The sequence below is a fragment of the Chiloscyllium punctatum genome, chromosome 9 (genome assembly GCF_047496795.1).
Source record: "Chiloscyllium punctatum isolate Juve2018m chromosome 9, sChiPun1.3, whole genome shotgun sequence".
Lineage (NCBI taxonomy): Eukaryota > Metazoa > Chordata > Chondrichthyes > Orectolobiformes > Hemiscylliidae > Chiloscyllium > Chiloscyllium punctatum.
Window position 1 is genome coordinate 25300000 of NC_092747.1, and position 18936 is coordinate 25318935.

General features: G+C 38.4%; 1 protein-coding gene across 3 annotated transcripts in view; it reads right to left on the minus strand.

Moving 5' to 3' along the window:
• Nucleotides 1–1045: 1045 nt before the first annotated feature.
• mrpl48 (mitochondrial ribosomal protein L48) overlaps nucleotides 1046–18936 on the minus strand; it is a 38786-nt gene continuing 20895 nt past the window's right edge. For all 3 annotated transcript variants that reach the window (XM_072577073.1, XM_072577071.1, XM_072577072.1), the window contains exons 5-8: nucleotides 18402–18571; nucleotides 13856–13958; nucleotides 9981–10070; nucleotides 1046–1282 (exon numbers count right to left, since the gene is read on the minus strand). In XM_072577073.1, coding sequence (XP_072433174.1) covers nucleotides 1208–1282; nucleotides 9981–10070; nucleotides 13856–13958; nucleotides 18402–18571 — 438 coding nt within the window. In that variant the 3' untranslated portion in view covers nucleotides 1046–1207. The remainder of the gene's footprint in view (nucleotides 1283–9980; nucleotides 10071–13855; nucleotides 13959–18401; nucleotides 18572–18936) is intronic.

The window sequence follows — 18936 nt, forward strand, 5'->3', positions numbered from 1 at the left end:
TTAGGCAAAGCAAAACAATGTTTTCCACCCAATTATATTTCTGCAGAGCTGTATCTTGTGAATGTGTGTTTGCATGTTTGGATTTGCAAAGAATATAGTTTAAGTTTACATAGTAGTAGTTAATAACCCAGTTGTTACAAGGTAAGTTGTTTAAGAATACTTTTTTAAAAATTGATGAAGATTTGTGATCTAGGACAAATGAAACTCACACCAAGTCAGGAAAATTAACTATGCTGTTGATTCAGTTGATTATTTAATGCATTTGTGATGGGACTTGATTTCCAGCATACTCCTATCAGGATCCTAATAACATCCATGGTAGAGGTATGCAATATCGTGTCTCTTGGTTGCAATATGCTTTCTCTTGGTTCAGGCTTAAGAGGCAGGTGTCTAACCCTTCTCACACTGAGTAATGTAAGGCTCTGAGATCTTAGCTCACAGGTCTAGTCAGTGATCAAAAGCATATCTGACGGGAGTGTTAACATCCATAGTCCACATTCAGCATCAAGATGCACTGCACAGAGAAATGGCAGGTGGTGTTTAATCTGGTTAAGTGAGATGTGATACAGGTTGGGAGGTCAATCGCAAAAAGATCAAAGGACTGTCCACTGAACCCTCAAATGTGTGAGCTCAAAGGCTTTTGTATTATTGAACAGTAAATGGGAGGGGTATCATAAGAAATCCAAGCATAATTGACTTGCTTTGTAGAACAATTCATCATAATGAACTTTCGCAACCACCTTGTACAATTGTGATAAAGCTATTTGGAAACACACTTTGTTTAAATAATTATCTTCGAAGAGAAGATAAAAACAGGAGAAACAGCATTTTATTTTTCCAAAGGTAAAATCAAAGATACTAACCTTTCTAATCCCAATTTATGGAGCGGATGAGAACTGTACAATATACTACAAGCTCCTTTCAGACATCACAATCAAGTCTACATTCAGAAAGAAATGAAGTGGCAGACTATGAATGTGGTAAATAATTTCTAGGTAGAATGTCTCTATTTAAAAATCAGACAACAATACATTTGATCACAAAGTATTTTAGAATTCATTTTATTAACAATATAATCACACAATAAACTGCTTTTTTTAAAAAAAAGTCCTTGAAACAATGATCACTACATTTTATTTTCAATCACAGATACTGACATTACCAAATACATTTGGGTCTGGCTTGATCACCTTGTTTAGATATCTTCTCAACTCATCTGTGCTATCAGTCCTTCTAATTCTGGCCGAGCCTTGAACCGAGCATTGAATTCAGCATCAGTATGCTGTGAAAAAAAAAGTGATAAAGCAATATTATTTATCAAGTAGGAAATCAACATTACATTTTGGAAGTTAGGATGAGAGATTGTTCTTGAATTAAAGACCTGAAACATTACCCTCTTTATAACTGAACATTGGAACATTTTTCCACTTTTAAATTTTGTTAAAATTTCACAAAAAGTTAGGCTTCAAGTGTGATATCTAATGCTGACAATGAGAAACTATTTCAACTTATTTCTTCAGATCTGTGAATTAAGTAGGTTTTACTTTTGCTGCAACATTTCTACTGGAGTCTACAAATATTAATCAAAATAAGTGATGCTAGTGAAATTTTTTTTAAAAATTGATTATTATTTCCTAAATCCAACACTGAATAAATTTAGTTTTGTTCACATTCTTCTGCTAAATTTCTGGGTGCACTTAGCTAGGTTAACATTCTTTGATCAATATGTTTGCCTTGGTAATGGAGAAAATAGCTTTGGTTAAAGCATGTCTAAGCTTTCCTTGTGATTGGAGTTAGAGTTCTCTTCAGCCCACTTGCAAACTCCAGAACCAACCTGGATGAGAAATTGACCAAAAGAGTAAACGTTTGTAGGATGAGGGGGTTTCATCCTGCTCTGACCTCAGAATGGGCATATCGCTATGAAAATGACACCATTTTCCCAATGAAGCAATTGGAAACAGACAGATTTGGTACATTACATTGGACCTGGATGTCAAGACATTGAAGATGAGTAACAAGTTCTGTCAAATAGTGTCTTGGAAACTGACAGATGGAATTTCAGTTTAATTTCTCACCTATAAAATTGCTCTTCTTCAAAACCACATTGAAATGTCAGCTTTGATCAAAGCTTGGTAATTAAGACATGAATAACAAATTATTATTAATCCTCATTAAGCTCTGCGATTAACTCACACCAGCAAAAGTAGCTATAGATTTTTGCAAGTTGTACAATGTATCTGTGTTCATAATGACGGATCACATATTTAACTTCCTTCCTTATGCTGCACATTATTTTTCAACTGACAGTAATGGAATTGCATCTAGGTTTGTTCACATACTGCTTTGGAATTGAATGTTGGGAGTCATTAAAACAGTCTGGAACAAGTCATCTCACCGCATGAGGGAACAAAGTCAAAGTTCAATGCAACAAACTGACTGAGCAATATTTCTTTTTCAATTATTTCTTCTTGGTCTGTGGCCAACACTGGCAAGGGAATATTTATCACCTAATCTTAGGTCTTGAGGGAATGAAGAGTCAACTATGTAACACTGGAGTAGAATCATGTGTAGACTGGTTCATGTGGTGTGGCAAATTCTGTTCCTTCAAGGACAGCATATTAAATACGAACTTCCATTCCATTCAGTGCAATAGTAAATTAACAAATCCCTTTGCTGTATCACTAGACTCCAACCAAGCTGTTAAAATTCAAAAACAAAAAACAGTAAAGTACAAACTTTTGATTCAATGTTGAACATATACCACAAGTACCATTACTTGTCACAATATCTTGATCCAAACACACAACAAAAATGGATGTAACTCTGAGGGGCTTCTGGAGTTCCTTCCTTCTGTTCTACAAGGCTACATTACATGAAATCTAACTGCACAGAATTTTTAAAATAAAATGCTCAGTTAAACTTATGCCTTAATGATGCAAAAATAATCTTTGCTGATAATTACTGTATTGTAGGCACACATTGTTGCTTCACATGTAAGGCAAGCTTGTATCCAGACTAATGGGAGGAACATCTCTAATGATTGGAAGGATTCAAAAGTTATGTTATAGATAAATCAACTTCACTCCCTGCGATAAATAAAAGGAGTTAATGAGCAAATAGTTATAGTGTAAAAATAAAAGCAAGAGTTGACAATGGATGTGACACACGTGAACCTAGAAAACTTTCAATAAGATCCCACACAAGAGACTCAGACAATGATCAGAGAAAGTTGAATCAGGTACCAAAGTCTCAAATGGATTGAAAAAAAGGCAAATACTTTTCCACAGACACTGTTGTTTACCATATACACAAAACATTAGTATTAAAGGAATTGGATGTACAATTTTGAAAAATTGCAGACAATGCTAATTTAGGAATACAGATAACGTAATCAACTGCAACAAAACATGATACATAAATAGTTGCAAAATGGATGTTAAAAGGAAGCCCAGCCAAGCAAGCGATGCTTCACTTCAAGAGTAAAAAAAAAGAGAGACTACATTTTCTTGAAAGGCAAAAAAACAAAAATGGGGTTCAGGGAACAAGGGATCTGGGAAGACACATACATAAATCATAAAACGAAGGAACACAAGTTGAAAATGCCACAATAAATCTAAAAGTATTGGGGTCCAGATTTAGAAGACAAAGAAAAAATGGGAAGTTTATAGACTTGGAGTATGAACACAAACAGACTAATGAGTTCAAAAATTCTGATTCTGTGTTGTATTCTATGTAAACACAACACTAAGATGTCGTAGCCAAATAGGCTATTGGGCCTAGAGTGTTTTGTCATTCAACGAAATCATAGCTGATCAGATAATCCTCAAGACCACTTTCTTGCCTTTCCCCCCCTTAAGCCTGGATTCCCTTACTCATTCAAATTCTGTTTTTCTAGCCTTGAATATACTTAATGACTCAGACTATACAGTCATCTCCAATCAAAACTTTCACAGGTTCACTAAGCTGTAAGGGAAGAAGGTCCTCCTCTTTCTTAAATGAGCAACTCTTAGATTATGCCTTCTGGTCAGAGGCTCCCACAAGGCATCTACCCTAACACAACCCCCTAAGGATCCTGTATGTTTTTACAAAGTTACCTCCCATTTTTCCAAAATCCAATGAGTACAGGTCCAACCAACTCAACATCATAAGAAAATCCATCCAACCTCCTCCGGAATGCCTCCAATGTCAACGTACATTTCCTTAGAAGAAGAGACCAAAACTGTTCACTGTATTCTCGGTCCAGTTTGACTAGTGCTTTGTACAGTTTTAGTGAGATCTCTTTATGATTCATTCCCTTTGAAACATTTGCCTTCCCTATTACTTGAACACCAGCTTTCTGTGATTCATGCAGAAGGACTCTAAATTGCTTTATTCTGCAGCTTTCTGCAATAGTTCACCATTTAACGCTTTTAGTCTTATTGCCATAACCTCAACATTTTCCCACATATTCCATGCACCAAGTTTTTTTCCTCACTCCCTTAACCTGTCCATGTCTGTCAGCAGATTCGGTGTAATCCTCATGAATTGCTTTTACATCTACATGGAGTCATCTGCAAATTGGTAATCTAGATTCACTTCCCTCATCCCAAGTCATGAATATAAGCTGTAAATAATTGCTGCTCCACTGATCTCTGTGGCACTCCATTAGTTACAGGTTGTCATCATGAAAATTCACTCCCAAATTCAATCCTGTTTTCTATTAGTTAGTGAATTCTTCGGCCCAACAAGTCCACACCAACCCTCCGAAGAGTAACCCACCCAGAACCATTCCATTACCCTGTACTCATCCCTGACATTGTGGGCAATTTAGCATGGCCAATTCACCTGACCTGCATATCTTTGGATTGTAGGAGAAACTGGAGCACCCAGAGGAAACTCACACAGACACGGCGAGAATATGCAAACTCCACACAGACAGCTGCCTGAGGCTGGAATCGAACCTGGGTCCCTGGTGCTGTGAGGCAGCAGTGCTAACCACTGAGCCGCCCCCTGTTTTTTGGTCTTCTTCCCTTTTTAAGTAGAGGCATTACACTGGTAGATTTCCAATTATCTAGGACTTCCAGAACCTAAGGACTCCTGGGAGATTACTGCTAGTGCATTCACTATCTCTGCAGCTACTCCAGTTACAATCCTAGATTGCAACCAGTCAGGTCCAGTAAACTTTTCAACATAAACCCCATTAGTTCCTTTTTATTGTTTCCTCCATTAACAGTTTCCACAGAGTATTTATTTCCAACTTGCACAGTAAACAAATGGGCGTGGGCCCTATTTATGATGTTTCTGATAATGCTAATCTAATAGCACATGGAACCATAGGAGTACAGATGCACATGTTGACCAGGCAAGATAAGTTTGTCAGGAACAATAGCAGAAACGCTTTAAGCAGATTTCTCAACTAGGACAAAGGTTTTTAATTGAGTTGGATACAGTGATGTTAGCCAAATCGTGGCTAGACTTTCTTGATCTTAAATAACTGTATTAGCTACCCTCTAGTGACTATTTATTCATTTAGTAATTTGTAGTATGTTACAAGTGCATAAATGCGAGATAAAATATGAATTATTGAAAGGAAGACGGTTGTAGTATTTGGAAGTCAATTATCTCAGTAACAGCACTTCACTGCATGAGTTCCTCAGGCAAGTGTCTTCGGTCCAACCATCTTGAACTGCTTCATTAACACCATCATGAGTTCAGAAGGGGGGATATTTGCTGATGACTGTACAATGTTCAGCATCAGTCTTGATGGTTCAGATGAAAAACTTTGGCAAAATGGATGTAATTTCTCAGCAATATTCAAGTTCTATATTATCAAACAACTACTAGAATGTGTAAGCCGAAGGCAGGATGGTGTTGGGGAAAGAAAGGGATAACAAGGAATTGGGTATGAGGAACATTATGCAAGTTTTTGGGTTGACTAAGTTTGAGGAACAATCTACATTGAAAATTCCACTGAAATTCATGTTTACTAAACATTGACATTAAAGAGGAATCAATTTCAAGATACATTGGAGGCTTCATTTCTTTTTCAATCTTTCGAGGATGCTTGCTTCAGCAAGCTTTGAGAAGATTTGTAGCTCAGGTTGAGGTTTTGAATGTAGGTTTGCTCGCTGACCTGAAAAAGGTTCATTTCTAGAAGTTTCGTTACTTTACTTGGTAGCATCTTCAGTGGACCTCATGTGGAGCAATGCTGAAAATTCCTGCTTTCTATATAAATGACATCACCAACCCAAAGAAATACAAACATATAAATAGAAAGCAGGAATTTTCAGCATTGCTTCGCATGAGGTCCACTGAACATGTTACCTAGTAAAAGTAACGAAACATCTGGAAATGAACCTTTTAGCTCAGTGAGCAAACCTACATCCAAAATGCTTGCTTCAGTTTTTCTAACCTGAGCACAGGAATTGGACACCACAGTTTTTCTGATACAGTTCAGCTGGACAGCAAATTTATTCAGTAAACTAAGAAGATTTCTTCTGTTGCTCCATCTAAAAATACACAGCAGGATAAAATAATATACAAAATGCTTAAAGAAATGCACACGGGACTGAATGTCACAACTGAATGTTTTGTGCTCCTCCTTACACTCCAAATAGCAAACAGCGGAAATGCTAATTTCTGCCAAGAAACAACTAGCAAACAATTTCAACAGGTAAAGGCCAAAATACAGGAATCAATGTCACCCAGAAGATAACCTTATGACCACCTTCCATTTAACATTAGATTGCGTCATCCGACACAATTTCTCCTTGCATTGAAAACAGGATATTCCTTCCACTACTGATCATTTTTTTAAAAAAATGAAAATCTATTCAACACCAATGTGCTGATAAACACATTGAACTTCACATTGAAAATACTGTCACAATTCTTATTTAAGACTAAATCAATTAGATTACACCAGTTTCCTTAGATTTTTCGCTCCGGAGTCAACAGCGCAGTGATAGGACATTTTCCCACCTCCACAAACATGATAAATGAATAAAGTGCCTGGAGGTTGGGGTTTTTGTTCTGTAGCTTCTCAGCAGGTGGGCCAGTACCTCAGAGTTAGAATGGAGGTTGCTGATTGGTTGCAAAACCTACTTCCCTTTCTTGCTGCTTAAAATATAATGAAACCAACATCTCTTCAGCTCTTACTTTGTTCCTGCCAATCACCATGCCCCATCGATACCAACCTTATGCCACCCAATGCCCCACTACCCATTCCAATGAACCCTCACAACTGAATGCCACCAAAGAATATATGCATTTTATATGCACAAGCAAGTCTATTTTTAACAATCCCAAAGACTACCTACGCTCCAAAGGGCAGCTTACCTCTCCAAAGGTATCCTGGGACCATATCCAAAGGGATACCTTCTCTCTCCAAATGGGTATCTCTGATTTCTAAAATAATCCACAGGATTCAGACCTGCTCATACCTGGTCCAATGTGCACACCTCACAATTCAAACAGTTATTTCACCATACAGACACTTATTTCACCATTATCACATCGGAGTGGAGGTAGCTGATGATTAAATTGGCCAGGTCGCACCATGCAATGCATTGACAGATTTTTTTAATCAGTAAAGGAATTGGGAGCTATGATGAAAAGGTACAAAAGTGGAAACCAGGATGTTCAGATCTCCTACACACTCTCATTAATGGCAGAGCAGACTCGATGCGCTGACTGGCCTATTTCTGTTGCTTTGTTTTAGGTTTATAGCCTGCATGATCCCAAACACACAATTCTTGCCCCCACAAAAATGAAAAATGCTGTGCAAGGATGGGATTTGGATTTCCAAGAATCTATGTTATTTTTGACAATACCAGATAACCTCATCAATATTGTGAAAATCTGGAACTTCCTGTTCTAATTCCCATCCTTCAAGTACTTATTGCTCCATTCATTATGTCCCATCCTTTCTTGGTCATTCTTTCCTTTTCCCACACTTTTTCATCTAAGTAAATTACAAATACAAATCAACCATGAAAAAAAAAATCAAATCTGCTACTTAATTATTAGTTTAAAACAAATTAATTTGGATGCTATTAATGCTTTCTAGCACACCACTGTAAATCAAGTGCACCCACTATCACAGTTAAAAGGCAGGAGGGGTGGAATCATGGGTGGTTCGAAAATGCCAATGTATCAAGCTGGAATCAGATACTTTAGTCTGGGAGGAACTGATATTTAGAGCCAAGCTTCAGCACTAAGTACCTGTTGAAAAGCTCTATTGACTGAGACCTGGAGTGGGTTGTTTATATCTCTTGAAAGAATAGTAATGGGGATCAAACAAGGGAGAAAATACAACCTTTTGGGAATATCAGCAATGTAGAAAACTAAGATCTCAATCTGCTGAGAGAGGAAAAAAAACAGAGGCATAAGCAGCTGCTGGAAAATAATTTGGATATTGTTCAAACTATGAAATGAAACAAAAGATCGCACAGACCAGTCCATGTACAATTATTTCCAGCTGTGGTCATCATTTTATTTAAATAATCAAGCTGGTTTACAGCCAGACAGAAATTCTGTGAAGTGTTTAAAAATATTTCATCCAATCATGAGATACAAGAAGAATAGAACAGAAGAATGTGGAAGCAGTGAGCTGGGGGGAATGGGCATGCGATAATTCAAGTAGCAGAAGTACTCAGTCCTCATATTCCACTGATTTGCTTCCCACAGATTTTTATGCACTTTTTTATTCGTTCATGGAATGTGGGCATCATTAGCTAGACCAGCATTTATGGTCCATCCCTAATTGTTTAGAGGCAGGGATTAAAGAGTCAATCACATTGCTGAGAGTCTGGAGTTACATGTAAACCAAACTAAGTTCAGCAATTTCCTTCCCTAAACTATACTAGTGAACCAGATGGGTTTTTCCCCTGACAATCAGGAATGGTTTCATGGTCATGGTCATCATTAAATTCTTATTTCCAGGTTAATACTGAATTCAAACTGCACCATCTGCTGTGACAGGATTCGAACCCAGGAGCCAAGAACATAACCTGGGTCTCTGGATTTATAGTCTAGTAATAATATCACGAGATCATCCTTCTGTTGATGAAGAAGAGTTTGAAATCCCCAACTGGATTCCCAAGAAGATGGCAGAAGTCAAGAAAGAATGAAGGACATTGATGTATTTATTGTTTAATAATAGGGATACAGAAAATTCTTTGACTCGTTGTGCAGAAATTTATCATCTATGGAATTCATTGCCACAGAAGGCTGTGGAGACCAGGTCATTAAGTATATTTAAGACGCAGATAAATAGGTTCTTGTGTAACAAGGGGATCAAGGGTTGCAGGAGAATGAGGTTGAGAAACTTACCAGCTAGGATTGAATCATGGAGCAGACTCAATGGGCTGAATGGCCTCATTTCTGCTCCTATGTCTTATGGTCTTATAACAAATTAAAGAAAAAGACATCATAGCTCCCCATAATTATGTTCTCTGCAAAAGCCAAGCTGGCCACAATGTTAGTGGAAGAATTATATGCCCCCATCTTCAGTTGTTAAATCGGTATCATCTTTAAGCACACCTTCATCAAGATTATTCAACTCAAGATACCTGCCTTCTTTAGGACATTTCTTTTTTGTAGTGTTTTGTTAACTAATAATGCATATTAAATGTTTTTAGAACAGTATAAGATATATTTATGTTTATTTGGGGTATATTGGGTACTTAGGAGGGGGCTTTAGTGGTATTTTTACCTTTGTTATCTGCAAGTCTGTGTACCAATCCCTCATGGATAACAAGAATGGAGTGTACACTATAAAACTAGTATAAGCTCAGTTAAGCTATGAAGCTAAATGGTCTATTTGTGTAAAGTTATATGCAGGAAATGTACTGATAGGACTGATTAATGAATGAGCCTGCTTTTGTTTTAGGATTTTTCTTAAACTACAGATACATTATAAAAGGAAATAACTGCTGTGCAAGCAGGTTAATTGAATTGCACAGTGAAGTTTTCCAAAAATCAATAGTTTTGGCACTTACCTCCTTGATGCACAGCTGTACACCTTCAGGCTGATTGGTTTGAAGAACTTCCACAACAATTGGGGCAAGAACTGAACTCAAGCCAGTAATCTGAAAATTTAAGACACATGAACAAAAAAAAATCAATACTTTACACCTTAACTTAATGTGCAAAGTAGCTAATGTACAACTCAAAAATTATGCAATATGCTACAAGTGTATGTTATAGATAGGGAATGCCTGGTACTAATTTAATGAATGAAATATAGGCATTAAAATTAATTTATAAAAGCCAAGCTGACTGCAGAGACGAACACTCCTACACATATTATAATTTAGTTATTCAATTATTTATTGTTGTGTGTACTTTGTTACAGTGAAAAGTGTTGTAAATTGTCTCTACTCTCTGGTGCCATCTTAAAACAGAAAAATAAAACCAAAACATAGAACAAAGGCAGAAAAATAAAGAAATATATAGTTTTCAATTTACAGTCCTTCTTATTAATTGCTCCACCGCGGGACTGGTGGCCAGCCAGGAGCTGGAACAAGACTTGCCATTCTTTGGCACCATCGCGCCTCCATCAGTAACCTTCCACTATGGGCTGCATTCGCTGGACTCACCAATGTATTCACCATGGATGTCACCAGGTCTTGCACTGGGCCCTAATTCACCTTTGCCATTGCCTCCAGGAATCTGCACTGGATGCAGAGACCACCAGGAATCCAAATTCTCGTCTGCCACAAAGGTATGATTGGTGCCAGGACTACCTCAGCTGATACAGAAGCGCTGGGCCCACTTGCCAATATCCGCAAGTCTGCCTGGGCCCACCACCACAAGTCCGCACAACTGAACTCTTCACCAAGAGGTAAGTAAAAGAAGAAAAAAAACGATAAGAAAGAAAGAAAAAGAAACAAAAGTTCCAAAGTAGAAGTTCGAAAGGTTTGCAGAATGGCAGTGAGATTAGCAGCATTAAGGCTCAACATGTTTTTAATAATGTAGTGACACTTGAATGGTCAAAGCTTTACATTTTCTGCCATGTTTAGTGAGTAAGTAGTGTAGTTTCACACCTATCCTAAGACTAGTTGCTTAGAAACTCCGTGACGTACTTGCATATCAAAGCCTATATTGAAGTCAGTCAAATCAGACAGCAATATCTATCCTTTTGGGATTAACTGCACATCTGCAGAAGCCAGAATTTGTAAATGATTTACTCCTTAATAAGAGCAGTCACCTTTGATACTATGCACAGTGGCTCAGTGTTAGATCTGCTGCCTCAGTGCCAGGGACCAGAGTTCAATTCCACCCTTGGGTGATAGTCTGTATGGAGTTTGCATGTTCTGCCAGCGTCTGTGGCTATCTAGTATCCAAGGATGTGCAGACTAGGTGGACTAGCCATTAGCAATGCAAGTTTATAGAGTAGGGGTGTGGGTCTGAGTGGGTGCTCTTTGGAGGGTCAGTGCGGACTCAATAGGCTAAGTGGTCTGCTGCGACACTGTAGGGATTCTACGATTCTTTCTTTATGATCCCTTTGCAAAATCCAGACCATAGAAGAGAGTTCTTGAAATAGCAAGATTAAACTCTTAGATTCATTTAAGAAACAACTGGATGCTGAAAAGGAGTGGAGGATCTCAAGGGCACTCTGCATGGATCCATTGTGAAAGGCCAAATCTTCAATATTTATCATAGCATATTGCTATTGCACTTACTTGTCCTTGCCATGTTCATCATCCAGTGTGTTTCATAGGATTCCGGTAGGTACACAGGCGATTGTTAAGACAAATCTAAACCTAGAAGGTTCTGCTAAAAATAGGACAGCATATAGCAGACACTTGTATTTTGGATGAGTTGCGTTGTGACACAGGGACAGCAAGCCAGACCAAAAATCAGACGTATCAACACTCAATCGCAAATTAAAATATTCAATGACAATCAATTGTCCAATTGTCCCAAACCACACTTTAATGAATAACACATACCAAGTTCACAGCTTAAACATAAATTAACAATTTACCAAAAGTACCATAACTTGAGCAGAGCAAAGTTAAACAAGGTAGTCAAATTAATCTTCTTTGATCATAAACCCCCACTCGTGCACAAAGATAAACACAATAAGCTAAGAGTCATAACTGGATAGTTCACTTAAGCAGTTTTGACCAATAGTTACTAAACCTTTGTACAATCCTTGGAGAATGAATTGTTCACAGGCATGTCGACTATACATCCTGCTTGAATTCTGAAGTCAATGGTCAATGCAAACAGCTTCTGCAGACTGCTGGAGACTTTTAATAATGTCTTACAGAACGCTGAACATGGAATAGAACAGCACAGAAATAGGCCCTTCAGCTCACCATGTCTGTGTCAACCATGATGCTATTTTAAACTAATCCGATCTCCTGCATGTGGTCCATATATCTTTGTTGTCTGCCTGTTCACGTGTATGTCTAAATGCTTTTGCTGGGGTTCTTTTCTCAGAACGATCAATACTTTTCTTAACTGGATATAAATTTGAGAGCGACCAAACTTCCATCCAGCAGGTTTCACAGGTGCACTGTCTTCTGCATAACAAAAGCCAAATCAGAGCCAGTCCAATCTTTGGTTTCTCTTTGCTCAACATTCACTTTGTTTGACTGGATGTCGCTAGCCTCCTATTTACTGACACATTTAACATGCAGGCAGCTGCCAGTACTTGAACATAATATATCTCCGGTGCCGAATGTGTGCCGTGTTCTTAGAATAATAATTAATCTAATCAGTTCCGATAAACATATTGGTTTGTCTGTTCTTTTCCTTTTTCATCAAGCTACTGATCATAATCCAGAGTTCAACATCAACTCTCAGTTTCTAACCAAAAATGAGAAAAAAAATAAAGAAATAATATCTGATATCTTATCATTTTTATAAAATGCTGGTCCCTACAGTTGCTATCTTGGGATTTCCTCTCCTTGCTATTTTAGTCTGCCTTTCACACACACTTGCTTTACACAGATGCTGAGCCAATTTTATAAGTGGTTACTCCAGATGCTACAAGCCTACACAAACTTCTCTCAGGACTCAAAGTCAATATCAAAAATCCTAAATGAAGCTGCCAGTATTGTTGTAGTATTTCCTTAGCGTCATACACTGCACTCAAGACTTAAGCTCTCCATAGAGGATCTGCTGTGGTAAATAAATGTCAAGTACTCTGGCTGCATGACCAGCCCAATTCAGTTGTGACTAGATGTATATGGTGTGGATGCTTGATTATCCAGCTTGGATGAGCATCTGTGTCTTTTATTTTGTCTTGCAACCTAATCCAGAGAAGTTCTGAAAGCATAAAGTGAAAGCGCTTGATCTTCTTAGCATGACCATTCATAGTTTAGGTCTCACATTTAGATAGAATGGGAAGGACAAGTGCCAACAGATTTTCAGTGATAGGCAGATTTATTCCTCTTCATTCCCAGACTGACTAAATGACTGACCTAGGTTCTTATCAGTAGACATCCAACTCCTCTGCATCTGGCAACCTCTTAAAATTTGCATTTACAATCAACTTAAATCTTGATTTTCTCTGTACCAAGAGCGACAAGTCCAATTACTTTGAAATTTCATGTTAAAATTAATTTGAACATACAACTTGTACCACTGAGTGGCTGAAAAAAAATTCATGTTTACAATTCCTATGTGGTATATACCTGACTAAGCATTTCCATGCACACCATTTTCTGATGGCAAAAGATTTAAAAAAATATCCAGGACTATTTCTGTAAAGCCAGTGTTTAGAAGTGGCTAATGCATAGCCCAGGAGCAAGATTCATTTCCATCTTGTGCACTAAAAATTACATAGTGCAGGAGGCATTTTAAAAATCAGGAGTAAAAGCAACATTTTAGAACTGCAGGTTGGAAAACCAAACAATACCTGTACAATTCTCTCATGACAGTGAACAACACCTTCCACATTCATCTTAGTTCCTTGTTCCTGCAGCACAGAGATCTCAGTAGATTTTGTAGGCATTGCATAGCTGTGGGAAAGAAATACAAAAACACTTGTACTTGTTTTATTGTTTCAATAAAATTGAACATGCAAAATAAATACTAGAACAGATATGAAAGTATGTGTGTTAATATCACTGACTCACCTTTTTGGGAGGAGAAACGATAAGAGTGTTGAAGCATTTGTGATTCTGTTTATGGCCAGGAGGGTGGATATCAGGGAATTTACAGTTCAATTCTTCATATAGTTAAAATGAGAGCATCTTAACCCTTACCTGACAGCTTGCTTAAATCCACTGATTAATAGTTATGTTTGCAGACTTCCAAATGCCAGTCTTTGGTCCTCAATTTGCTACTATGGGAGGGGGGGGGGGGGATCTTGCTTTTTTTTTTAAAAGAAGAAAAAGTGTGAAAGTGGGATGGGGTCCTTAAATCAAGAGGTATCTCTACTGGGTTTTCATATTAAAAATCCAAACGCCATGTTATAGTCCATCAGGTTTATTTGAAGGTACAAGCTTTCAGAGCGCTGCTCCTTCATCAGGTAGCTAGTGCAGCAGGATCACAGGAGACAGAATTTATAGCAAAAAGAGCATAGTATGACACAACTGATTCGGCAGGTACTAGTGAATCGGCCAACGTTATCTATCTCATCTGCTGAAGGCAAGGATGCCCCAGGGCAGACATTATGACAACGGATGAATGGACACCGTGCAACATTCACCAGACAGGGATGTTCCCTCCCAGTCAGGGAACACTTCAGTGGTTAGGGACATTCGGCCTTGGATCTTCGAGTGAACGTCCTCCAAGGTGGACTTTGGGATATGCAACAATGCAGACTTATAGCCGAGTTCGGTATCCATGAGGATGGCCTCAACCATTCTAAAACATGAAAGACTTAACAGCAATCTAGGTTTGTTCAATATATCATTTCTGTTGCATGACACTGTAATCTTTCGTTATAAATTCCATATCCTACGATTCTGCATTCCCCCCCACCACCACTAGCTACCTCACAAAGCAGCAATGCTCCGAAAGCTTGTACTTCCAAATAACCCGGACTATAACCTGGTGTTGTGTGATTTTTAACTTTGTCCACCCCAGTCCAACACAGACACCTCCACATCAGCGTTTTCAAATGGTAACATTCTTGTCAGCTCATTGCATATTCATAAACTGGTAGAAAGTCAGATTTTATGGGCAGACTGGAAAAAAATGATTATTTAGTACAAGCAGTTACACTCTAGCTACAGGCAAACATTTATAAACCACCAGCACATAACATTACTTGTTAAAACTCTAATTCCCTTGTAAATTCCCCATTATGTGCACACGGTAAAAAAGAACACATGGATGGATTATAAACTGAAAAAGCAGTTTAGTAATTGTCGTACACAAGATCTGTAGAGTTGGTTTTTGCTGATCAGAAGGTTTCTTCTTGACTTTGCTTTTCCAAATGCTTCCACTGGTTTGCAAGAGGTATAGCATGGCGGGCTCACTTGTGAAAGATCACTATGCATGAATTTAAATTTACAGTTTACTGTAAATCGAGGAAAGATGAACTGCTTTTCTTCAGCTTTAAAAGTAGCTTATGGCACAGAACAGACACTCCTGTAATGGAGGAGATCAGATCACTTCTTTCTCTGTTCTTGTTCCCAGCCCCAAGGTTTCTAGTTAACTAACAACCTATTGGGAGAGTTGTCAAACAAAAGGCCTTTTCCATCAAAACAGGTTACTAGTCCTTAGACCAATCAATTTCTTACTGCCAACCAAAACGCCACCTGAATACAGAAGCCGTTCATTTCAATTTGTCCACAACCTAAAATTTAAGCAGTGCTTAAATTATGTTTGACATGAGAGAGTCAAGTTATGTGCTTTTCAAAACATGTAGCAAACTTTGCAAAACACTAGCTTTAGAAACCGTTCTCTCTCATTTCAGTCCACAACTTTAAATAGCAAAAGCCAACAGTCTACTCAATTCTACAGGCTTCTAGGAGTGTGAAATAACATAAGTGTGCCACTGTAGAGGACTGTCACACAAGACTGGATGCCAGGCATCTCTATCAGATGCCTCATGTGTATTCAATGTTTGTCATTTCATTCCAGCTAATCATGCAAAGATGCCTCTGACACTGCCTTAGTACACCATTTAATGATGCTTAAGACGCTGGTTACCTTCTTCATGTGCTGCTTGCTTGTCCACAGTTGTAGCCCTGAGCTTAGTGTTGGTGTCGTTCACCATTTTTCTTCAACTTACTATTCATCTCAACCTTACTGAAGACTCACACAGCTGTTGGTTTAACATAGCTGACTGTCTGGCAAATATTGATCAGTCAAGTATCAGGAATGAGATGAAAGTTTGTCAATTTGCGATCTTGACAGTCAAGCTAACCTATGGGCTCTTAGCATGTCTTGGGTGAGATCCTGCCCTACAGACAGTTCTACATGGCAAGGTGCAGCCTCCATGACTTAAGACTAGATTTCCTCTTCCTTATTCTGTTATGAGCAAGACTTGTATTAAACTTGATCTATACAGTATGTGAATTCTATCCCTAATGATATTGCTGCTCTATCTATAGCACATGGACTGCAGCAGTTCAAGAAGGCGGCTCCTCATCACCTTCTCATGGATAACCAGGGACAGGCAATAAATGCTGGCCCAGTCAGCTATGCCCACATGTCATGAATGATTAGTAAAGTTTCCACATGCATGGAATACAACTAGACTCTTGGAGCCTCCACAATCCACAGTGATACAGCACAACAACATTTTGAACCTACAATCTGTAATTACATTTTATTTTCATGTCCTTAACTTTCTTGTACATGGTATGTGAACATTCCTGCATGGCTGAATGTGGAACAATCACCACTACTGTTGATTCTTAGATTCCCTACTTGTGAAATGTTAATGAATGATGAGACATGGTTGCAATGTTGCTTTAGAGTTCATTCACTTATTTTGCTTTCCATCAATGGAAAGTCTTAATAATGCTCATGCAATAAAACCACTTAGTTTCTGTTTTGAGTACCTCAGTTGGATGTGTTCATGCCATGCAGGAACATATGCAAACAAATCTGGAGGTCTTCCATTTGTACTGCACATTCTCAGTAGATCTTTGGCAAAATACTATTTTGAGAAAGACTATGGTTCTAACCCCTCCCTTAAATTTTTCCCTCTATCCTTCTCCTCTAGGATTTACTTTTCCCCATTGTAACTAATTTTCTGTGGCATCCCCTCTATCCTCTTACAGTCTCCGTGAGATCATCAGCCCTTTCACCATCCCACTTGATATTCTTCTCCAATCCCACTTCGATCAAATTCCTCATTCCCAGTCTTATCTTACGGATTCCTTTATTTAGTTCACCAACTCATTCTCCCTCCCCAGCAGGCTGGTCACATTGTGTTCCCCACCCTTCACATGCAGCTCTCAACTTCTGTTGTTCCTTTGCTCAAATCAATGGGATTTTCCCCCACTTCTGTTTGCTTCCTCAATCCCCCAGAATCCTTTCAATGACCGCAACAACAATGTCCTTTAAGTTTCATTCTTGACTGTTCCTTTTCATCCCACCCAACTTTGTGAACCTTTTCAATTTAGACCCTTTTCCTGTTGAAACTGATCAGTACAGTACCATTGTCATTTCATACCACTTTTCAGGTGAACCCTGCTTGCTTTCTTCCGGTCAGGTTCACTGGTGGAAGCCAGTATGGCTAGCTGACTTGGAAAGGCTGGTGGGTTTGGTCAACCTTCAGCCCTTACACAGTCAGCGTTGAAGTACTGCAAATGACTGAACTTCTCATGAGCTGACTGACTCAGTGGAGCTTCATCGCTTACTCTCTAAGCACTTGTGCAAAGAAATGACTTGGGTATGGGCATGAAGAAGCCAAGTAATGGAAGACGTTTGTACTCACTAGAACTGGAATGAACAAGTTTACCCCACCACGTACATACATCATATACACAGTTTAACAGGTTTCCCAATTTTTGCTAAGAATGCACCTGCGAACATACTTCCAATAGGCTGGGTGTTCATAGCATTCCAATGAATAAAAGACAAGTCCATGACTATCAAGGACAGGAAAGCCAACCTGCCTGAAAGGTTTCGAGAATTTAGTAGCAAAACTTTAATCCACCATTGGAAAATGGAAATTCTCTTTTCCATCAAATTTGTACCCTTCCTACTAAAAGCTCCAGACAGGCCCAGGAAGATTATTGGCAATATCTTTGCAGTAATCAATAAGTTCAACTGCACCCTTAAAGTCTACCTTTGATATCCCAAACTCCACTGTCCTGTCTTTGAAGATATCATCAAAATCAAACTTTTTGACCAGCTGTTGTTTACTCTCTTGGTTCAACCTCAGTTTCGATGATCACATATGTCTGAGCTACTTTTGGATATTTAATCGATGTTAAAGGCAATGCAAAATGCATGTTGTATTTAAACAGAAGATATCATTTGGAATTGTTCTTCACCTTTCCTCCACTTTGATCTTCAGTCGATTGCAGAGCCGGTGTATATACTGACTGTAGTGTTCTACAGGTGTCATATCATAGCCAGTCAGTTGGATATTTAAGACACCATATTCTGTGTCAGTGCCAGGCTTGAGCTGCTTCATCTGTAGCTTCTCTCTTTTCTTCCGTGGCTGTTAAAAATATCAATCAAAATCTTAAAATAATTGACACTAAAACTTAAAGATAATCAAAATCATGATAGCTTAATCCATTGGAACAGGATTCAGATCCTTGAGCCTGTTCCACCATTCAACATGATCATAGATAATCTTTGGCCTAACTCCATTCACTTGTGGGACATGGGCACCACTGTCTGGGTTAGCATTTATTGCCCATCTTAAGTTGGCCTTGAAATATGGTGGTATACCTATCTTTGGTACATATTCCCTAATTTATCCCTTTGTTTAATAAAAATTTATCTATATTCAGTTTGACCTTCACATTTGACCCTGCATCTATTGCTGTTTGTGGAAGAGTTTCAACTATCTACATGTGT